This window comes from Schistocerca gregaria, chromosome 5 (genome assembly GCF_023897955.1).
Source record: "Schistocerca gregaria isolate iqSchGreg1 chromosome 5, iqSchGreg1.2, whole genome shotgun sequence".
Lineage (NCBI taxonomy): Eukaryota > Metazoa > Arthropoda > Insecta > Orthoptera > Acrididae > Schistocerca > Schistocerca gregaria.
Genome location: NC_064924.1, coordinates 61,783,775 through 61,804,366, shown reverse-complemented (window position 1 = coordinate 61,804,366; position 20,592 = coordinate 61,783,775). Strand labels below are relative to the sequence as shown.

The following is a 20,592-nucleotide window of genomic DNA, read 5'->3' as shown; positions in this document are numbered from 1 at the left end:
TCAGTTTTAGCAGTGTGTCCATACAATAAAGCGAAGTGATTGACATTTCGTGTCACTAACGTCCTTTACCCTAATTAAAACGAAAGGTATTCATGCAATCCTGTACAAACACTCAGGGTGGCGACTGGACAATCGGAGAGAAATCTTTTTCACGAGGTCTCTTGTGTACGTAGGGCGCTTACCCGGCAGAGGTACAAACAGCAATTTACTCCGCAGCCTCACCTCCGCCCTCCCCCCCCCCCTCCCCCTCCCTCTACCCCTACCCTTCCATGCTACAAGAAACGTCACAATGGTGGGACCAGGGAGCAACAGAAATTGTTTAGACTAGGGAACACACTCATTCCACACGAACAGGAATGTTCATTTGCAGAGGAAGGGGAGAACACAATGGGCAGGCTGCGCGCAACTTCTCATTTCCTTCGTAAAGACTTCTCTGAAAAAGAATAAGCTTTACTTCCAAAGAGCACAAAATTAAAAAGAAAGCGCGCGCTATTGTGTGCGCATATTCCCCAAGTCGGGCACGAAGGTGCTACTGAAACGCTGAGAACGTTGAGAGGGGAAGAGTTCAGATTACCCCAGCTTGCAGTGTCATTGCTGTTGTGGGTGGAGCTACCGGAGCTCTGTTGCAGTTGCTCAGCTGTCTTTGTCACACTGAGCGCTGATCCTCCTGTACTACACGTTGACTACATTCAAGCTTTCGCTGCTTGAGCCAGTCTTCAGACAGTGCGCTGGTAGTATTTGCGTTGTTGTTAATGTTAACGTCATGACTTGCCATTAGGTACCGGTACCGGTACTGGTAAGGCGACCTATGATTAAAACACAAGCATTGGTGTGCATTACAGCTGCGGACAGTCAACTTCGGTATGGACAAGGTGATCCGGCTTACACTAGTAAAGCTGATTTATTAGAATATCAACAGTGCTTCTGCTCTTCAACGCGTCGGGCTTGAAGAAGATGAAAGTTCGAATCAATTGGAGAATTGGTAAATGCTCCTTGAAGAGGCCGATAGCCATTTTCGTCAAAATTGAAGCTACTGTTGCCATGGCTGAGAGTGTCGGACGCAACGCACGATCGTCAAGCGGTACATCAGCTGTGTGGCAACTGACCATTACATGGTCCTCCGTTCGAAATTTACTCTGATATGGTTCTACGCTGTCTCTGATGAACAGTAAGCAACGTTAGTAATCCGGGACGTAAACATGTTACGCAGTTAACAAATGTTACCGCCTCACTTAGAAATAAAAATTCCTTTCAATGCTTTAATCGATATTTATCTGCCGCGTGTACTTCCAAATTTTCCACAAGTTTTTGTACGATCACTTGCTCATGGGGCACTCCCAGGCAACGAAAGTTTAATTACAACCACCTTGTACGTAGGTCGATTCATACCGGCCCTCTCGCCACAGAATGGGACATCAAAACATTCCGCTATATGTTTAAAATGTGAAATGCAGTCTGACCGTCAACTATACAGGACGGGAGAGAATGTAACATAAAGTATGTTCAGAAGAAAGTTTTTGACGAACTCCCAGCAGGCTGGAGTACCTTGAGTCACCAACATCTGTTAATCAGTAGAACTAAAAACCAGTTAAATACGTAAATTTTTAATTTTTATTCACTCGGATGTCTATTTTTAAGCCGAGACCCATTTTCATATCGTCGTAACGTAGTCGAAACTGGCATTTGCGATAATGTCAAAAATAGGCATTGAACATTTACAGTGCCTACAGTTATCTGTATGCACTGTAAATGTTAAATGCACATCATGAGATTTTCACTCTTCAGCGGAGTGTGCGTTGATATGAAACTTCCTGGTAGATTAAAACTGTGTGCCGGACCGAGACTCTACTCAGATGGTAGAGCACTTGCCTGCGAAAGGCAAAGATCGCGAGTTTGAGTCTCGGTCCGGCACACAGTTTGAATCTGCCAGGAAGTTTCAATGCATATTTTTGACATGTTCGGAAATGCCAGTTTCGACAAGATTATGTCGATTTGAAAATGGGTCTCGGCTCGAAGCTAGACAACGATTGAATAAAAAATAAAAATTTGCAACCTGCGACCGGTTTTTCGTTCTGCTGAGAGTGTTTAGACGTTGGCTAGCGGGAGACTGTGGTGTCGCTACTAACCTCGAAAGTTTACCAGTTTTACGTGAGATCTGACGCTTCCTCGCGATTAATGGCTTTTTTCGGTGTTGGGCACAGTAATTAGACGACCGATCTTGCCACCTCCTTCAAGTGCAGCTAGCTTTGTTGTGCAAGTGTACTCACCGCCTGGATTCAACCAGACTACTTTTAAACTCACGCCGCTGCTTATAGCTCAGTATACCGTTTGGTCCTTCATTATTCTTTACAATCCGCGCTGATATTCCGTGAAACGCACACTACTACAGCGTTTCCCAACCCTGGTGGGAGTGGTGGCTGACGAGATCGTAATAAATTCAGTGTCAGGCTTCCTCTAATAGCTTCGAATTCGGGAGGTCTTACAGCCCTTCCTGGTTCCCCTAAAAGCTCCGTCTGGACCAATAGTGGTCCGACTTTGCATCATGGAGGTCCCGGGCTTGATTTTTCTCCGGGTTGGGTGTGTGTGTTGTTCTCGTCATTCCATCATTCGTGTAAGTGGCGAGACGGGATTGTGAAATAACTGGAATTTGGGCAGGCGCTGATAACAGGGCAGTTGAGTGCCCCACAAACCAAATATCACCACCACCATCATGAACCGATAGTTATTAAGTGAGTCACTCCGACCGACTGTCGAATAATTCAGGAAAACATACAGTCCACAGCCTGGACCGCTGTAGACCAGTGCGTTGCGGACTATCAAATTGGTGACAAAATATTTGCCCTCTAAAGATTTTCATACCGCTCTCTGTCCAATAAAAAGGTTTTCATACCGCCTTCTGTCCAATAAAATTGTGGGAATACGGTTGTATGGTGCTGATAATGTAGTAGTTTTCTAAGAAACAGACTCTACGCTAACAGCTACAGTACGTATTGTGAGATGCACTGTCAATACATCTTACACACTAAAAGCAACGCTTTAAAATTGCAGCCATTTAAATTAGAATGTTACAACATTAATCAAATAAATTTGTTTCGTTGTATTAGTAATGAAAGGTGGATCTAGTTAAAAATCTATTACTGCTTTCGTATTTAGATTGGTCGAATAACATTCTTAGGGATAACCGTTATTAACGTCGTAGCAAGTGGATTTTCAGTTCTTTCACTCCAGATGTCTTCATTTTCTGTATCTTTGTTTATCCATTATCTTCGTTGATACAATACATACCGCTGTTGGTAAATTATTGCATCAAGAAAGAGTAAAAGTGGTATTGTTGTAATTGTAACACTCGAATTATTGATGTCAAATGCTGTTTACTTCGTTAGCGTTGTTCTTTCCTTATCCTTTCGACGATGACTGCAATGTATATTCAAATGAAAAAGATTATTTTTTACAATTACAGTTGGAATTCCAGATTTGTTTACTTTTACAGTGAAAATTTGTTTCTTTCTAAAGTTCGTGACGTCAACGGGAAGACCACTATAGGTTTTGAAGAGTAAGTTGGTGATCGTACAGAACCACGTAGAAGGTACATTGTTTACATCGCTACGGGACCATAGATTTTATATAAATATGGGCTTCATGTGTCTACCCGTCCTTACAAAAAGGGCTTTCGAAAGGCGTGTGGACGAAAAGGCTGACGGACGGACGGATCCCATAAGGGTTCCGTTTTTACACAGTGAGGCACGGAGCACTAAAAGAGTTTGGGCGGAATTTCGTTCCTAAGAGTGGGACTCTTGATGTTCACGTTCGGTTCGCATTTGTTCCTGCGAATGGGACTTTTCAAAGTACGGTAAGAGGTAAATAGCGAGATAACGTTTAGAAGTTCTTGTGTGTGTACCTTGTTTGTATTGTAAATGAGTAAATAATGTAATAAAACGCTATTAGTAACACATAATGACTGAAGATCATTAATAATATTCCTCTTTACTGTTTTGTCTGTAGAATGGCAGGGAAGACCCCTACTCACATCGATGGATGGATTTGTTTAATTGCTTAAGTTTTATGTAGGTTTTATGAGAATTTCATAAAAGGAAAAGGATGTGTTTGCGTCTACAGCCGCAAATTTGTTTTGTTGCTTCATGGCGTGTCAAATATTCGACACAGTTACTTCAGAAAAAAGCGTAATGGCTGTGTGCCAGGGGATCGGCTGCGGATGGTTTTGTGTACCAGAACCGGTAACCAAAATGCCAAATTTATTTGTGTAATTACAACTGTTGGAACAAAATCATACATTCTCAGTACTGTATCGGTTGCTGTTCGACTGACAATATGTCTGGAATGTGTCTTGCAGGGATATATTTCTTCTATGATCTCTCTGAAAGGGGTATTGTAAAGACTAGCTTGACTTTAACCTTTCCTGCGCTGTTTCCTTCACGTGTTGGTAACTTCATCCATTTTTGATGTCATCCAGCAATTCAAGTCGTTGATTCCCGTCCATCCCTTCCCTGCAACCTCCGTTTCAATGACTCATGGTTGACGGCAACTTCTTCGCAGTATACCTCCCTGCCGAAATGATTTACCCCATTCTTATAGCTTCCACTAGTTTGCCTTAACCTCTCACTCTTATGTTCTCCTCCATTCGTCATTCTGTCAGTCCGTTTCACCATTGGCATCTTTCCTCATCACATTTCACAACTATCCAATATTTTCCCTGTTACTTCTTAAACATGCACAATTCTGAAAACGCCCGACAAAACAGTTGGCACATTTTTGTAAACACCGTTGTAATTTATTTACTCCGAGCAGAGCTTTCACCTTTCGGATATTCTACTTCTTACTTCCTCCACATAGCTCCTGTTTTCTGGCACAAAACTTTGTGTACCTAAAAGATGTTACCTGATCTGAAGTCTTTCCTTACAATAATGTTTGCTTGTTAACACTTAGGCCTCACATACATTCGTTCTCATTTGATACTCATTCCTCACTTTTGCGACTCATCCCAACATAAATTGTAGTTCATACATTGTAGTTTATGTCCACCCTTCCAAAAATTGCTAAAAACAAAATTGTATTGATTGACGTTGACGCGTATTAACAGGCATTTGAAGAGGTACTGGTATTCCAGCAGAGTACAGAACATGAAAGTCTGTTAGCATACTCCTAGCAACATCAACGCATTTTCAATAACGTATACTGCCGAGGCGAGTACTTCATGCCCAACCTAAAACAATTTTTTAAAATGAAAATGTCGTTAATTGTTGTTGACTTGTATGCACAAATTTCTTTACAGAGAGAGACTGATTTGTAAGTAATGTTCTGAACCTGTAAATATGATTGACATTAACTGGGGAAAGCGAAATCTACTAATGATACTTAATTTTAGTTTAAGATGAACTGAGGAATTTAAAACATTTGTGGAATCAGGTAGAAGATTTCAATAAACACAAATATATTTTTCGTAATTTTTTAATGTTGACTGCAAAGGTTGCAATATTTTCAAAAGATGGTCATAAAGCACATTCGCGCCGCCCCTCCTCCCACCCACCCCCTCGCCCCTACCCTCGGTATTGCGAGGGTTAAGTCACCTATCCTTTGTCTTCGCCGCATTTTTTTAGCAGGAAACTCCAGGTCACTGTTAAACGTCGATTACGTATAAACAAAATAGACGAAAATAACCTGTTAGCGTCTAGAATCATTTTGTCCTGTCACTCAAAAACATGCAGTAGCATCTTGTTCTTTTTCCTCTCGCTTCCTTTTCTTGGTTTCTTTTGCTAGTGCCTTCAGATTAGCTGCTGCCATACTGGGAGCAAAGACATGTTGTGTTTGCTTTTGAAGAAGCTGCTGATCATCTTCATTTATAATCTCTTCTATTGCATTTTTCGTAGCAATATGCAAGAACTTGTTCAGATTTTTTAATACATTTGTTCCGTTAATTCGACTTCTGTTTCTATTTTTATTTAACTTCAGGTAGTTCTCATATACTATTCGCTTCCATACTGAAACTGCAGTTTCACAGGTCACTGTATGATTATCCGGCACACTTCTGTTCCTCTAAGTAGTGGAACTCAACACTTGAAAGAATCTTTGTTGATCCAATATGGACTGTGTCGCCTGGCCATAAAGAGCTGTTGCATAACGATTTGATTCACGGATGCAGTTATATGGCTCCTTCCGTGAATAGCGATTTTACGACTATGACGTGTGGGGCCTGAAGATGGCATCAGTGTAACGCCGAAACTGGTAACATATAAGTAGTTCATAAAATAAACTTCTACAATACGTATGGGTGTTGGTAAATTATTGTATCAAGAAAGACTTCTGAGACTGTCTAATGCATGAGGTAATACTGCTGTTAACTGAGATACTGGCTTTCCAAGGAGCCTGTTCGCAGCAGATCATATCAGACTAGTAGCACTAACAGCCACATTCTACATCTACATACTCCGCGAGCCACCTGACGGTGTGTGGCGGAGGGTACCTTGAGTACCTCTATCGGTTCTCCCTTCTATTCCAGTCTCGTATTGTTCGTGGAAAGGATTGTAGGTATGTCTCTGTGTGGGCTCTAATCTCTCTGATTTTAACCTCAAGGTCTCTTCGCGAGATATACGTAGGAGGGAGCAATATACTGGTTGACTCCTCGGTGAAGGTATGTTCTCGAAACTTCAACAAAAGCCCGTACCGAGCTATTGAGCGTCTCTCCTGCAGAGTATTCCACTGGAGTTTATCCATCATCTCCGTAACGCTTTCGCGATTACTAAATGATCCTGTAACGAAGCGCGCTGCTCTCCGTTGGATCTTCTCTCTCTCTTCTATCAACCCTATCTGGTGTGGATCCCACACTGCTGAGCAGTATTCAAGCAGTGGGCGAAAAAGCGTACTGTAACCTACTTCCTTTGTTTTCGGATTGCATCTGCATGGCATCTGCTTTACCAACGATCAATTTTATATCATCATTCCATTTTAAATCACTCCTAATGCGCACTCCCAGATAATTTATGGAATTAACTGCTTCCAGTTCCTGACCTATATTGTAACTAAATGATAACGGATCTTTCTTTCTATGTATTAGCAGCAGATTACACTCATCTACATAGAGATTAAATTGCCATTCCCTGCAGCATGTGTCAGTTCGCTGCAGATCCTCCCGCATTTCAGTACAATTCTCCATTGTTACAACCTCTCGATACACCACATCATCATCCGCAAAAAGCCTCAGTGAACTTCCGATGTCATCCACAAGGTCATTTGTTCAATCCCGTCTCCTATCATCCTGATTTAGGTTTTCCGTGATTTCCCTGAATGGTTTCAGGTGAATGCCGGGATGGTTCCTTTGAAAGGGCACGGCCGATTTCCTTCCCGACCCTTCCCTAACCCGAGCTTGTGCTCCGTCTCTAATAACAAAGTTGTCGACGGAACGTTAAAAAAAACACTAACCTAACCACAAGGTCATTTATGTATATTGTGAATAGCAACGGTCCTACGACACTCCCCTGCGGCACACCTGAAATCACTCTTGCTTCGGAAGACTTCTCTGCATTGAGAATGACATGCTGCGTTCTATTCAATTATTCATTCGCCTGAGTGGACATGATCAACACCTAAACAGAATTTATTAAGAACAAAGAGTACTTGGAGTAGAGATTGGAACAATTCCTGCTCTTAGCATTCTATTGTGAACCATGCTACTGTCCCATGTTCCCCAATTCTTTTTCTCTCTAATCTTCATTGAAAGGCTCCACACAGACTGTGCAGTGTGCGACTTGTAATTAGGTGTGCTGTAATTAGTTAAAAATGTACAGACCTCAAACTCGCTCGGACGTAAGTCCGCGAGTCCCGCCCAGCCAGAGCAGTGGGGCTGACCGCCGCGCTTGTCTGCCCCGCAGCGACTGACGGCGAACCCAGCGCCGCGCTAGCACCACAGCCAACGGCCCCGCAGCAGGTGACTCCCGGCGTCAGGTCCGGCGCAGCCCCGCAGCCAGAGGAGTGGGACGCCGTCCCAGGGCAGCAGCAGCGGCAGCAGCAGCAGCGACAAGCGGAGGCGGAGCCACCCTCGCCGCAGCCGAGAATACCCTACCTGACCAACGGGCATCAGGAAGGCCCGTTGACCTTCTACCACGCTCTGTCCGAGGTCTTCGCGAGCTACGAACTCGGGTAAGGTCATTTGCAGCTGTCTGGAAACCCAGAATCTACTCTCTAGGAATCCACATGGATTCCGGAAACAGCGATCGTGAGAGACCCAACTCGTTTTATTTGTTCATGAGACCCAGAAAATATTAGATACAGGCTCCCAGGTAGATGTCATTTTGCTTGACTTCCGGAAGGCGTTCGATACAGTTCCACACTGTCGCCTGATCAACAAAGTAAGGGCCTACGGAATGTCAGACCGGCTATGTGGCTGGATTGAAGAGTTTTTAAGCAAGACTAGATTACATTGGTACTTGTTCCATAGGTCATGAATACGACACTCTGTAATGATGTGTTAAGTGTCAGGTTAATGAAAGGTTTCTATACAAGATATTACATTAGACAAAATATTACATGACACTCAATTTTTTTGTGGAGGTTGGGAAATTACCCACTTACTATATCCAAAAATTCATCTAATAAGTAAGAGGAGTTGCCATTAAAAAGTTATTTTAATTTCCTTTTAAATGTTATATGGCTGTCAGACTTGGTAAGTGACAAGACTTATGTGGGAGCACAACTTACCCCCCCCCCCCCCCCCCCCCCGAGCCAAAGTTAGATTTAACCTTGAGTAGTGATGATCATCCTTTCTCCTAGTGTTGTAGCCATGTACACTGCTATTACTTTTGAATTCGTTCGGATTGTTAATAACAAATTTCTTAAGAGAATATGTATATTGTGAGGCTACAGTGAACATTTCTAGCTCTTTAAATAAATGTCTGCAGGATGGTCTTGGCTGAGCTCCAGCAATTATTCTGATTACACGATTTTGTGCAATGAACACACTTTTACTCAATGATGAGTTACCCCAGAATATGATGCCATACGAAAGCAGAGTATGAAAATAGGCGTGGTAACCTAATTTACTGAGATGTGTATCGCCAAAATTTGCAATGACGTCTCAGCAAATCTTCAGTGTGTTATTTCCAGTTCAATCCCTCATCAATCCATACATCTAGAAATTTTGAATATTCTACCTTAGCTACTGATTTCTGATCAGTCTATATTTATTAATGGGGTCATTCCATTTTTCTGTGTGGAACTGTATATGCTGAGGACGTTTTGAACATCTCCTGTGACAGTGTTGGAAGTCACGCTGGTAAGTTCTGTTGCTGTGTGTTTCCATTCCATGATTAATGTGATTTGAAGATAAGTAATAAAATGAGCTCTAACTTGGAAAGTAAGAGTTTCCGGACACATGTCCACATAACGTATTTTCTTTCTTTGTGTGTGAAAGTTTGGCCGTATCTTTTTGAAACACCCTGTATATAAATGACCTAGTAGATAGAGTCGGAAGTTCCATGCAGCTTTTCGCGGATGATGCTGTAGTATACAGAGAAGTTGCAGCGTTAGAAAATTGTAGTGAAATGCAGGAAGATCTGCAGCGGATACGCACTTGGTGCAGGGAGTGGCAACTGACCCTTAACATAGACAAATGTAATGTACTGCGAATACATAGAAATACATAGTATAATTATATATTAGCGGAACAAACACTGGTAGGAGATACTTTTGTAAAATATCTGCGAGTATGAGTACGGGACGATTTGAAGTGGTATGAGCATATAAAATGAATTGTTGGTAAGGCGGGTGCCAGGTTGAGATTCATTGGGAGAGCCCTTAGAAAATGTAGACCATCAACAAAGGAGGTGGCTTACAAAACACTCGTTCGATCTATACTTGAGTATTGCTCATCACTGTGGGATCCGTACCAGATCGGGTTGACGGAGGAGATAGAGAAGATCCAAAGAACAGCGGCGCGTTTCGTCACAGGGTTATTTGGTAACCGTGATAGCGTTACGGAGATGTTTAGCAAACTCAAGTGGCAGCCTCTGCAAGAGAGGCGCTCTGCATCGCGGTGTAGCTTACTGTCCAGGTCTCGAGAGGGTGTGTTTCTGAATGAGGTATCGAATATATTGCTTCCCTCTACTAATACCTCCCAGCACGAATGTAAAGTTAGAGAGATTCGAGCACGCAAGGAGGCTTTCCGGCAGTCGTTCTTCCCGCGAACCATACGCGACTGGAACAGGACAGGGAGGTAATGACAGTAAAGTGCCCTCCGCCACACACCGTTGGGTGGATTGCGGAGTATAAATGTAGATGTACATAACCGTCGGAAGCCGGGGCTTGTCAATCAACGTCGAACTGGAATCGCTTATAACTAAAAGGGATAACGCGTAAACTGAAAATAACTATATCGCTTTCTTGAGAAACAGCAGCACAAACTGGGACCAATGGGAGATATTGTCATTGCCTCGCCTTTTGCAGAGAACACATTTAATTATGCAATTGTTTGTATTGATGTAAAACTCCAGGACCAATTATTCAAAAACAGTCTTAATCGTTATTATTATACCGGCAACCAGTTTCAACCCGATGTATGGGTCACCTTTTGGGCGTTGACACCATTGGTCGACTGCTGGTCGTGTCACTCCTGTCTACATAACGGCAGGAAATGCGATTAAGACTGTTTTTGAATAACTGATTAATAATACTAATCGCTGCTTCGTCTCCACAACCATTTTGTCCAAAAAACTCCAGGAGTTCTTACGTTTGAGAAATAACCGTGTGGCAGACCTGTAGTCGTACTGAACCAGGAAGTGATGATTGCTGTAAGCTTCACAGCTACCCACTCTAAATAAAAAAAAAAGCAGCACCACAAAGCGATTAACCGAATGGGACGCAAATCGGTTGCTGGGATGTGCATCTACAGACAAACAAACGATTAAAATTTTATAGAAATGGTGCGATTTATTCAAAAGGACGAGCTTCTGAAATTGAGCAAGTGAATAATGCGTTGGTCCACCTCTGGCTCTTATGTAAGCATTTACTCGGCTAGGCATTGACTGATAGTTATTGGATGCCCACCTGAGAGATATCGTGGCATATTCTATCCAATTGTCGCGTTAGATGGTCGAACGGTCAAGCTGGCTCTGGCCACCATTCACCAACCGTCCTCATTTGGAGAGATACAAGGCGACATTTCTCGTCAAGGTAGTGTTCACGAAGCATGAAGAGAAGCAGTACAAATTCTTGCCCTGTGCGGTCGGACGCTATATTGCTGAAATGTAAGCCGAAGATGGCGTGCCATGAAGGGCATCAAAACGGCGTAGAGTACCGTCGACTTCTCGCTGTTCTCTAACGGAGCCGCGGACTACAAACCAAAGAAATGGCACTGCTGACCTCACGACGTGTGGCAATCAGGTCGGAATCCCAGTGCTGCCCACGGCATCTCCAGACACTTCTTCGTAGATCACTGGAGCTCATTTCGAATCGGGACTTACCACTGAAGACAGTTCCAGTTCTGTCAATGAGACTCAGGCTCGAGACACGCCTTCAGACTCCCTGGACAGCGGTGGCATTCCAACCTGACTATCGCCCGCTATATGGTCCGACAACCAAGAATGATCATCTCTGGAGTACCATTACATTTCATTATAGGACCACTTTGTCATCTGCGGCACCCTTACAGTGCAGCGGCACGTCGCAGATATTCCACGCCCCGTTTTGTTGCGCTTCATGGCAAATGGAAAACCACCCTGGGCTTACATTTCAGCAAGACAATGTCCGACCGCACACGGCGAAGGTTCCTACTGCTTTTCGTCGTGCTTGCAACACCCTACCTTGGTCAGCAAGGTCGCCAGATCTTTCCCGAATTCACAACATCTCGCGACTTTGACGACCCAACCCACCAGTTTTCCAGTGTTTGGCACGATGCCCCTCAGGAGGACATCTAACAAATCTATCAAATAAATAAATCGAATAACTGCTTGCCTAAGGGCCAGAGGTAGATCAACACATTCCTGACTTGCTGTCTTTGTGAATCTATCTCCGGAATAAATCGCCCAACTTTCCTCAAATTCTGATCATTTCTCTCTCTGTACATGGGCATCGCTCGGATTTCCGTCCCATTCTGATAATTCCTTCGTTGTGCGTCTTTTTCTCCAGCGTATTGCGATGAGCACCTCAAGAGTTCTAACTTGCAAATAATGATGAGAAAACAAAACGAAATAAACGAAAGGTTGATTACTTTCTAGTATGCTATGGGTTTTTGATTTTCTGATAAACATGATAAAAAGATGAAGGTACCTTAACTGTCATGACGGCCAAGATAAGAAAGGTACCGGTATTACTGCAGCGTGCGCCTTCTTATATCAGTGCATTGAGAACTTCGTCCCTGAACATATTAGAGAAATCAATTCGGTCAGCGATGCATTCGAAGGCCAAAGTCACTGTCGTGAGTTTTCTTAAGACTGTGACAATTTCACAGAATGTACCTCTGTTTCCCCGTTAGAGAGCACTCATATATAACGTTTGACTGCGACTTAGGTGTAACGAAGAGAAGGTAGCGAATATGCGACAACGTGTTTATGCCAAATCAGTGCGTGTCACGTACTGTCGAATCCACCCGCCTTGGTGGTGCAAAAGCTAGCGAAATAGACGTCGAAACATTGTGAGTCCCTTTAAACAAAAACGTCTTCTCGGCTGAAACAATGGGGAGATGCATTAAAAAAAGACGAAGTATCGCTTGTTCCCCCAGCAGTTTCTCTACTAGGAGTGTAGTTCACAAAAGAAAGGGCAAGTAGATCATTATCGGAGGACTCTTAATCCATACCATTACATTTCTGAAAGCCAGGACGTATTTCCTCAAACAGAAGCATATGATGGGAATGTTCCCATAAACAAGGTGATACTACTGATGCACCAAATCTTTTGTAGTGAGCAGCCGATGTGGGATGCCACAGAAGAGATGTTTCTACAGTGACTGGAGCCAATAATCTTGTATAGCATGTTATGTATCCATTTTTGTATGTCAGAGGATATCTGTGAACACTTGCAGTAATAAAGGTAATATTAAATACATTCAGTGGGTTAGTTGCAAAAGCACTGATAAACGGCAAGTTTATCATTTAAAGGTACTTCTGAACATGACAACGTATAAAAATACTGCATTTTTTATGTGTAACAGTAGGCCCTACCCTGAAAATAGGTATATTAACATTTATTGCACTCGTGGTACTTTAATTATAAGATTTTCGTTTCATAATAATTAAATTAGTGCCGCATATGCACTTCCTTCCACATTTTTTGCTATAAATGTTATTTATTGCTTTCTCACAAACCAGAAAGAAATTCGCAATTCAGTTACTGAAAAAGGTTGTTTCTCCTGAATAGTTCGTCTTGAGTTATTCCCGTTTAGCAATAAGCAGATTCAGTTGAATCTGCGAAGTTACCTGGACGACAGTAACCGGCCTAAGTGAAATCAGATTGATCATCGGATGTTCTTAACGGGCACACGATTTTGCCGTAGCAGGGTGTCACACTGAGAACACACGAAGAGTGTACAACCACACAAATTTATTGAGCAACTTACGTAATTTACATATTACTGCAGTTAGTGTGTGAAATATTTTACATACTCTCGACGCCTGTGCTGACACTCTTGTTCTTTCTATGAAATCTTTCATAACCTTTCGCCACGCTTGGACCTCTAGTTCTAAAATTAAACGTTGAATCTCAGCCTCGGTCGTAACCATGCTAGGTCCGTTATTTTTCACAGGCATTACTGGTAGTGTACTTTACCAAGGCCCAAACAGCCGGCGACTGTCACAATTTTCGACCTAGCATTGGCCATGCTTTCTGTCGAAGGTATAAACTACTTTCCAAGTGCGAATAGGTACAAGAAATAAAGTTGGCGTCAAACGCCGCACCGTACAAGGCACTTACGGTGAGGCAGACGGAGCTCCTGAATACCGTCGCGTGTGGCCTCTGGCCAGTCGATCATAAATACCGAAAATTCGCGGGTTTACCCCCTCCCCCTACCCTCCCCTCCCCGCCACCCACAAACGGACACGGCCGCTGGGCAGATCGGAGAACTAGATAGTAGGGGGAGGGGACTGCACGGCGGCGAGTCCTGGAGAGCGGGTGCATGAGTCGCTGGCGGCATGGCCTGTTCAAATGTCTGCACTTCCATGGAGGTCGGCAGCGCGCAGTGTACGATCGAAATACTGCATCGACACCGCAGGAAGCACTTTTATTACGGGCACCAGCACAAACAGGACAGAACTGCCTCCCGGACGGAAAGTGCTGCTTATTTATATAAATATCGAATCTGCAGGCATTACAAACATGCGAAACATCGAGAACCTTCCAGAAATGTCTGTGACGACCCGCAAAACGCCAGACAGCGACAACGCTTACTCATACACCCTTAGCCAAAAATACTCAGCACCCTGGGTAACTTTTGTTATGAAAAATGTTGTTGTTGTTGTTGTTGTTGTTGTCTTCAGTCCTGAGACTGGTTTGATGCAGCTCTCCATGCTACTCTATCCTGTGCAAGCCTCTTCATCTCCCAGTGCCTACTGCAACCTACATGCTTCTGAATCTGCTTACTGTATTCATCTCTTCGTCTCCCTCTACGATTTTTAAACTCCACGCTGCCCACCAATAATAAATTGGTGATCCCTCGATGTCTCAGAACTTGTCCTACCAACTGATCCCTTCTTCTAGTCACGTTGTGCCACAAACTTCTCTTATCCCCAATCCTATTAAATACTACCTCATTAGTTAAGTGATCTACCCATCTAATCTTCAGCATTCTTCTGTAGCACCACATTTCGAAAGCTTCTACTCTCCTTGTCCAAACTATTTATCGTCCATGTGTCACTTCCATACATGGCTGCACTCCATACAAATACTTTCAGAAATGACTTCCTGCCACTTAAATCTAAACTCTATGTTAACAAATTTCTTTTCTACAGAAACGCTTTCCTTGCCATTGCCAGTCTACATTTTATATCCTCTCTACTTCGACCATCATCAGTTATTTTGCTCCCCAAATAGCAATATTCCTTTACTACTTTAAGCGTCTCATTTCCTAATCTAGTTCCCTCAGCATCATCTGACTTAATTCGACTACATTCCATTATCCTCGTTTTGCTTTTGTTGATGTTAATCTTACATCCTCCTTTCAAGACACTATCCATTCCGTTCAACTGCTCTTCCAAGTCCTTTGCGGCCTCGAACAGAATTACAATGTTATCGGCACAAACGTCAAAGTTTTTATTTCTTCTCCATGGATTTTAATACCCCCTGCGAATTTTTCTTTTGTTTCCTTCACTGCTTGCTCAATATACAGATTGAATAACGTCGCGGAGAGACTACAACCCTGTCTCACTCTCGTCCCGACCACTGCTTCCCTTTCATGTCCCTCGACTCTTAAAACTGCCATCTGGATTCTGTACAAATTGTAAATAGCCTTTCGCTCCCAGTATTTTACCCCTGCCACCTTCAGAATTTGAAAGAGAGCATTCCAGTCAACGTTGTCAAAAGCTTTCTCTGAGTCTACAAATGCTAGAAACGTAGGTTTGCCTTTCCTTAATCTTTGTTCTAAGATAAGTGTTATGAAAAATAATTAAATATACATAAATAATTAGTAGAGTTTATAATGTTTAATGGTAACACGAAATAAATATTTTGTGGGCTCACCTTTTGCCCCCATTAGAGCAGAAATTGTTTTTGGTAGAGGTTACACTAGCTTTTTACGCTCTTCGCCACATTCGGCGTTCCACTCAAGACCGTCTGAGCCTCAATCCTTCTTTTTGAGTTAGTGTGCGCCACCTTACTTTGCGGTTCAATAAACCCCGTAAATGCTGTATGGATTTCAGGTCAGGTGATTGGGCACGCCATTCTAGAAGCTGGATATTATTTTCCCTAAGCCAAGTCACTGTGCGAACAAATTTATGGCAGGTTGCGTTATCGTGCTGGAACTTAACGCCTTCCATGTTTGTATCGGCAACAAAGGCCATAAGAGGGCTGTGAATCAGATTTTAAGACGGCTATATGCTTCGTGGAATCATTGCGACTTTCACATACGACCATCTGTCCCACTGCTGCAGCGCTCATGCAACACCAGACCGTGACTGTCCCAGCGCCGTGTTTTATGATAGGTACCTGACACTTTGTGTTACATTCCTCGCCCATCCGGCGACGAACATACGGTAGACTTGGTGTACCCAAAATCTCTAACGTCAAATATTGCGGGGAATTCATTCAAGAGTTTTTGATTTAATACATTTTGTTTTCTACCCAAACTGGTATGCATTAGCGCTTGAAGTTGACAAACCTACCTGAATGTTTCCTTCGTCAGCCCACACGATATAAGACCAATCTTGTTCGGTGAACTTCTGGTGTTTTACAGCCCACTCATACCGTGCCTTTCTATTCTTGTCAGAGAGCCACGGCTTCTTCCTGGCTTTACAGCCTTTCCGCTCAGCACCGAGGTCTAGAGAGGTTTCCTTCCTGTCTTTTAGCGACACTCTATCATTCGGTCTTAACAGTCTATGATCCGTTTGCGCCAGGTTCTTGGCCTATTAACATGCGACCTGGACGTGGCGAATCGCTCAGTAGCGTATTGTACTGACCGGCGTGAACATTACACAGTTTTCTAAATCTCTATCTGCGATTTCCTTTTCTCATGCAAAAGTTTTAACTAGGCAGCATTCGTTTCTTTTAGGCATAAAGCAGCAGTATCACGATATCACAAATCCGAACAGGAAAAGAGCACTAAATTACTGATAAGTGTCGACATCGAGCGAATGTAGCGAACAGAGAAGTACACACACAAACATTCAAAAGACAGATTTTATTACTGCAGGTGCTTATGTTGGTGGTTTTGAGATGGATCATTATTTTTGACCCTCTTCGATGCCGTCAAACTCCTTTTTGATTCAGAGTTTATTACTGTTATGTACACAGCACGCGTGTAAAATTTATAGGGTGCTCAATACTTATGGCCAAGGGTGTACTAAGAGTAGTTCGCATGGCGGGGAGAGAGCAATCTACGCTTTTCTCAAGCGTATGTGTTTACCGTTTTGGAACGACCATTTCTTCTTCGTGGCTACGGTGTATATAGATGTTGAATATTTAGATCGCCAGTGTTTGAAGCAGTTGGATGATGGAGGGACACATACAAAATTGTCGGGCGCTAAAGAGGGTGGTCATTAGCGTTCTATCCCAACATCGTGGTTATCCTACAGGAGTACTTACTCTTGCTATAACGAATAGCATAGACCATATAGCTACAGCCTCAGTGGTGGGGAAAAAATCAGTTACAACCTACAGTATCTCTCTTCATGCCGTTGTCAAACGTTAATGGAATTGATAACGCAGCGGGTGGCACTCAGATGGTAGGTCGACTCCGATACTACTAGAAAGTGCTGGTCACACTGTAACAAATTAAAACCTTTAGCCCATTTAAACTGGGCCGAAGTCCTGACGCCACAGAAAACGTTAACAACTTGCTATTGTTTTGTTCTCGCCTGAATGTCGTTCGGTTGACCAAAGGCTTCCCTCTTGTAAGAGACATCACGTCACTGGGACGCACCAAACATTGCTTTCTGGTGGATCTCCCTGCCTCAGAAGCTAGGCATGCGAAGTAGGGCAGTGGTTCCCGCAGTATCCGTGCGAAGGCGAATGAGGTTACGTCGACCCTTCTTGGAGATCAGGACGAAGTGCGACATGGCCGAACTGTTGGTTAGACCGACCCTAGCTTGTTGTTGGCGACTTCCAGCCATTTTCCCCTCAGTCAAATCTGTCAAATCTCGTCCATGACACGACAGTCTTTAAAGGGACGCTAAGTTGAAGTTGCAGTCTGCTCTCGCTGCTTTTTCAGCTTCTTGGTTCTCCTCGATTCCCCCGTTTCCAGAGACCCAGTAGAAGAACTCTTCCCTCTGTCTGTCCAGGCGTTTGGCAGTGTCATCGAGTAGTTGCTGAGTAGCCTGCATAGCTCTAAGTGTTCATGTACACAAACTTCCCTCCACAAAGAAGTCGCATGCACTCCAGTGCCTCATTGACGAGCCAGTCTCTGCATACAATAAACCGAGAAGTGACCTGGTAGGCACATTTTATTGATAAAATCTTGTAAGTTTACAGAACATCCGATCATTGTCTCATTGCTTTTAACCATCCTTGAAAATTACCATGTGCTTTAAACGACCATTGTTGGTCGGACAAATCAGTGGTGGCCAAAGTCGATTCACAATAAGGGAACTCTGGTCCACGACGTTATGAATCACACGACCACCAATATGGCTAAGCTCCAAAACCGTCTGTGCTTTTCTTCTCCACTCCGAGAAGCTTTTGATAGTTCCCACAAGGAAACAGACTATTTGGCAGAAAACCAAGAAACAGATTCCAGTCGTGTGTAAAAGTACACCAGCGGCAAGAAACCATAAATACCTTCACTGCGCAATAACAATGGTGACGTTACGGATGACAGCGCCAGTGACTAAACAGTTTTCCGAAATTCCTTCGCCGAAGATTATATAGTAAAGATTCCAAAATTCGATTCAAGAAGTGATGACTTCAGTAACTTTGTAGATATTCTCTGTGTAGCGAAGAATCTGAAATTATTACAGGAAACCCTCTGGTTCAGATTGAATACCATTCACGTTTCCATCAGAGTATGCTGAAGAAATAGTTTCTATAGTATAGTTTCACATTTACGCAATCATATAACGTTGATTTTACAGTAGGATTTTGGAACGCATCCTGTGTTCGAACATCATGATTTGCCAACCAACACGGATTCAGAAAATGTTCTTCTTGTGGAACACAACTAGCTCTTTATTCTCGCAAAGTAACGAGCTATTAACAGCGGATGTAAGATTGATAGCATACACTATGCGATCAAAAGTATCCGGACACCTGGCTGAAAATGACTTAAAACTTAGTGGCGCCCTTAATCAGTCAACCTGGAACTCAATAAGGTGTTGGCACAATCTTCGCCTTGATAGCTTCCACTCTCGCAGACATACGTTCAGTCAGGTGACCGAATAGTTCTTGGGCAGTTTCACTCCTAAGGTGTTGTATAGGATACAAGTGAGGACTTTGTACAGGCCAGTCCATTAGAAGCATGTTATTGCCGTGCAACCACTCCGCCACAGGCAGTGCGTTATGAACAGGTGCTCGATCGTGTTGAAAGATGCAATCGCCATCCCCGAATTGCTCTTCAACTGTGGGAAGCAAGAAGGAGCTTAAAACATCTATGTAGGGCTGTGCAGTGATAGTGCCTCGCGAAACAAGGGGTGCAGCCCCTCCTTGAAAAACACGACCACACCGTTACACCACCGCCTCCAGATTTTGCTGTTGGCATTATACAGGCTGGCACATGACGTTCATCGGGAATTCGCCATACCCACACCCTGGCATTGGATCGCTACATGGTGTATCGTGATTCGTCACTCCACACGACGTTTTTCCACTGTTCAGTCGTCCAATGTTTACGCTGCTTACACGAAGCGAAGCGTCGTTTGGCATTTACCGGTTTCATGTGTGGCTTATGAGCAGCCGCTCGACCATGAAATCAGTTGCCTCACCTCCCACCTGTCATATAATGTCATGGAGACAGCACGGTTTGTTGATAGAACACTTAGAAAATGCAATGGATCTGCTAGAAAGACTGTTTTCTGGAGTATTCCTGTGTTGCATGGAATTCAGGGAGGACATCTAAGTAGATCAAAGAAGGGCAATTCGTTTTGCATTACGCCGAAAAGAGAGGGGGGGGGAGAAGAGAGTTACGCATATGATAAGCAAAGTGGGGTGGCAATAATTAAAACAAAGGCGTTTCTCGTTGCAGCAGAATCTTCTCGTGAAATTTCAATCACCATCTTCTTACTCGAAGAGTGAAAATATTTTGTTGGCTCCCACCAGGGGGAAATGATCATAGTAATAAATCGGAGCTCGCGCAGAAGGATTTAAGTATTGGTTTTTCCTACGCGCTTTTAGTGTGTTGAACGGCAGAAAAAAGACTGAATGTCGGATGAACCTTCTGCCAGGCATTTAATAGTGAATTGCAGAGTAATCAGGTAGATGCACACCTGAAACTGACTTTTCGTGTTAAAATGGTTATTTGATAACTGTTTCATCACTTCATGCTCTTACAGTGCCAGAAAAAAAAAAGTCCACCTGGAATGACGACGTGGATTTCGATCCGATGACAGGATATGCCACCTGGTGGACAGTGGACGTACTGATGATGGTTCCATCGTCGTCCGCCAACAGCTAACACGGCGCCACTTGTCACCCTTTAACAGCGAAAGCTCGGAGCCAAATGGCTCAGTGTGGTGCAAACACGTGAAGCAAGCAGCCAACCATCCCACGGAGACGCACTCGTCCTTCCTACAGCGAACAGAGCGAGTTGGAAAAAGGTCGAATAGTGGCCTTCCAAGTGGTGGGATGATTCTTCTGCCACACAAGTTGAGGAGGCTGCGGCGGTTGTGCAGGGATACTGACATCAGTGGTCACGTGAATGTTCTCAGACCCATAGACGAGGTTCTGGATGTCCACGCAGCACAGATGACCGCCAGGATAATCGTATTGTAAAGACATCAGTGGCAGACCGTACAG

General features: G+C 43.5%; 1 protein-coding gene across 1 annotated transcript in view; it reads left to right on the top strand.

The window, feature by feature from the left end:
- LOC126272622 (E3 ubiquitin-protein ligase TRIM71) overlaps positions 1–20,592 on the top strand; it is a 299,315-nt gene that overhangs the window by 213,890 nt on the left and 64,833 nt on the right. Inside the window, exon 4 of the mRNA XM_049975581.1 lies at positions 7,884–8,151. Within this exon, the coding sequence (XP_049831538.1) occupies positions 7,884–8,151 (268 nt within the window). The remainder of the gene's footprint in view (positions 1–7,883; positions 8,152–20,592) is intronic.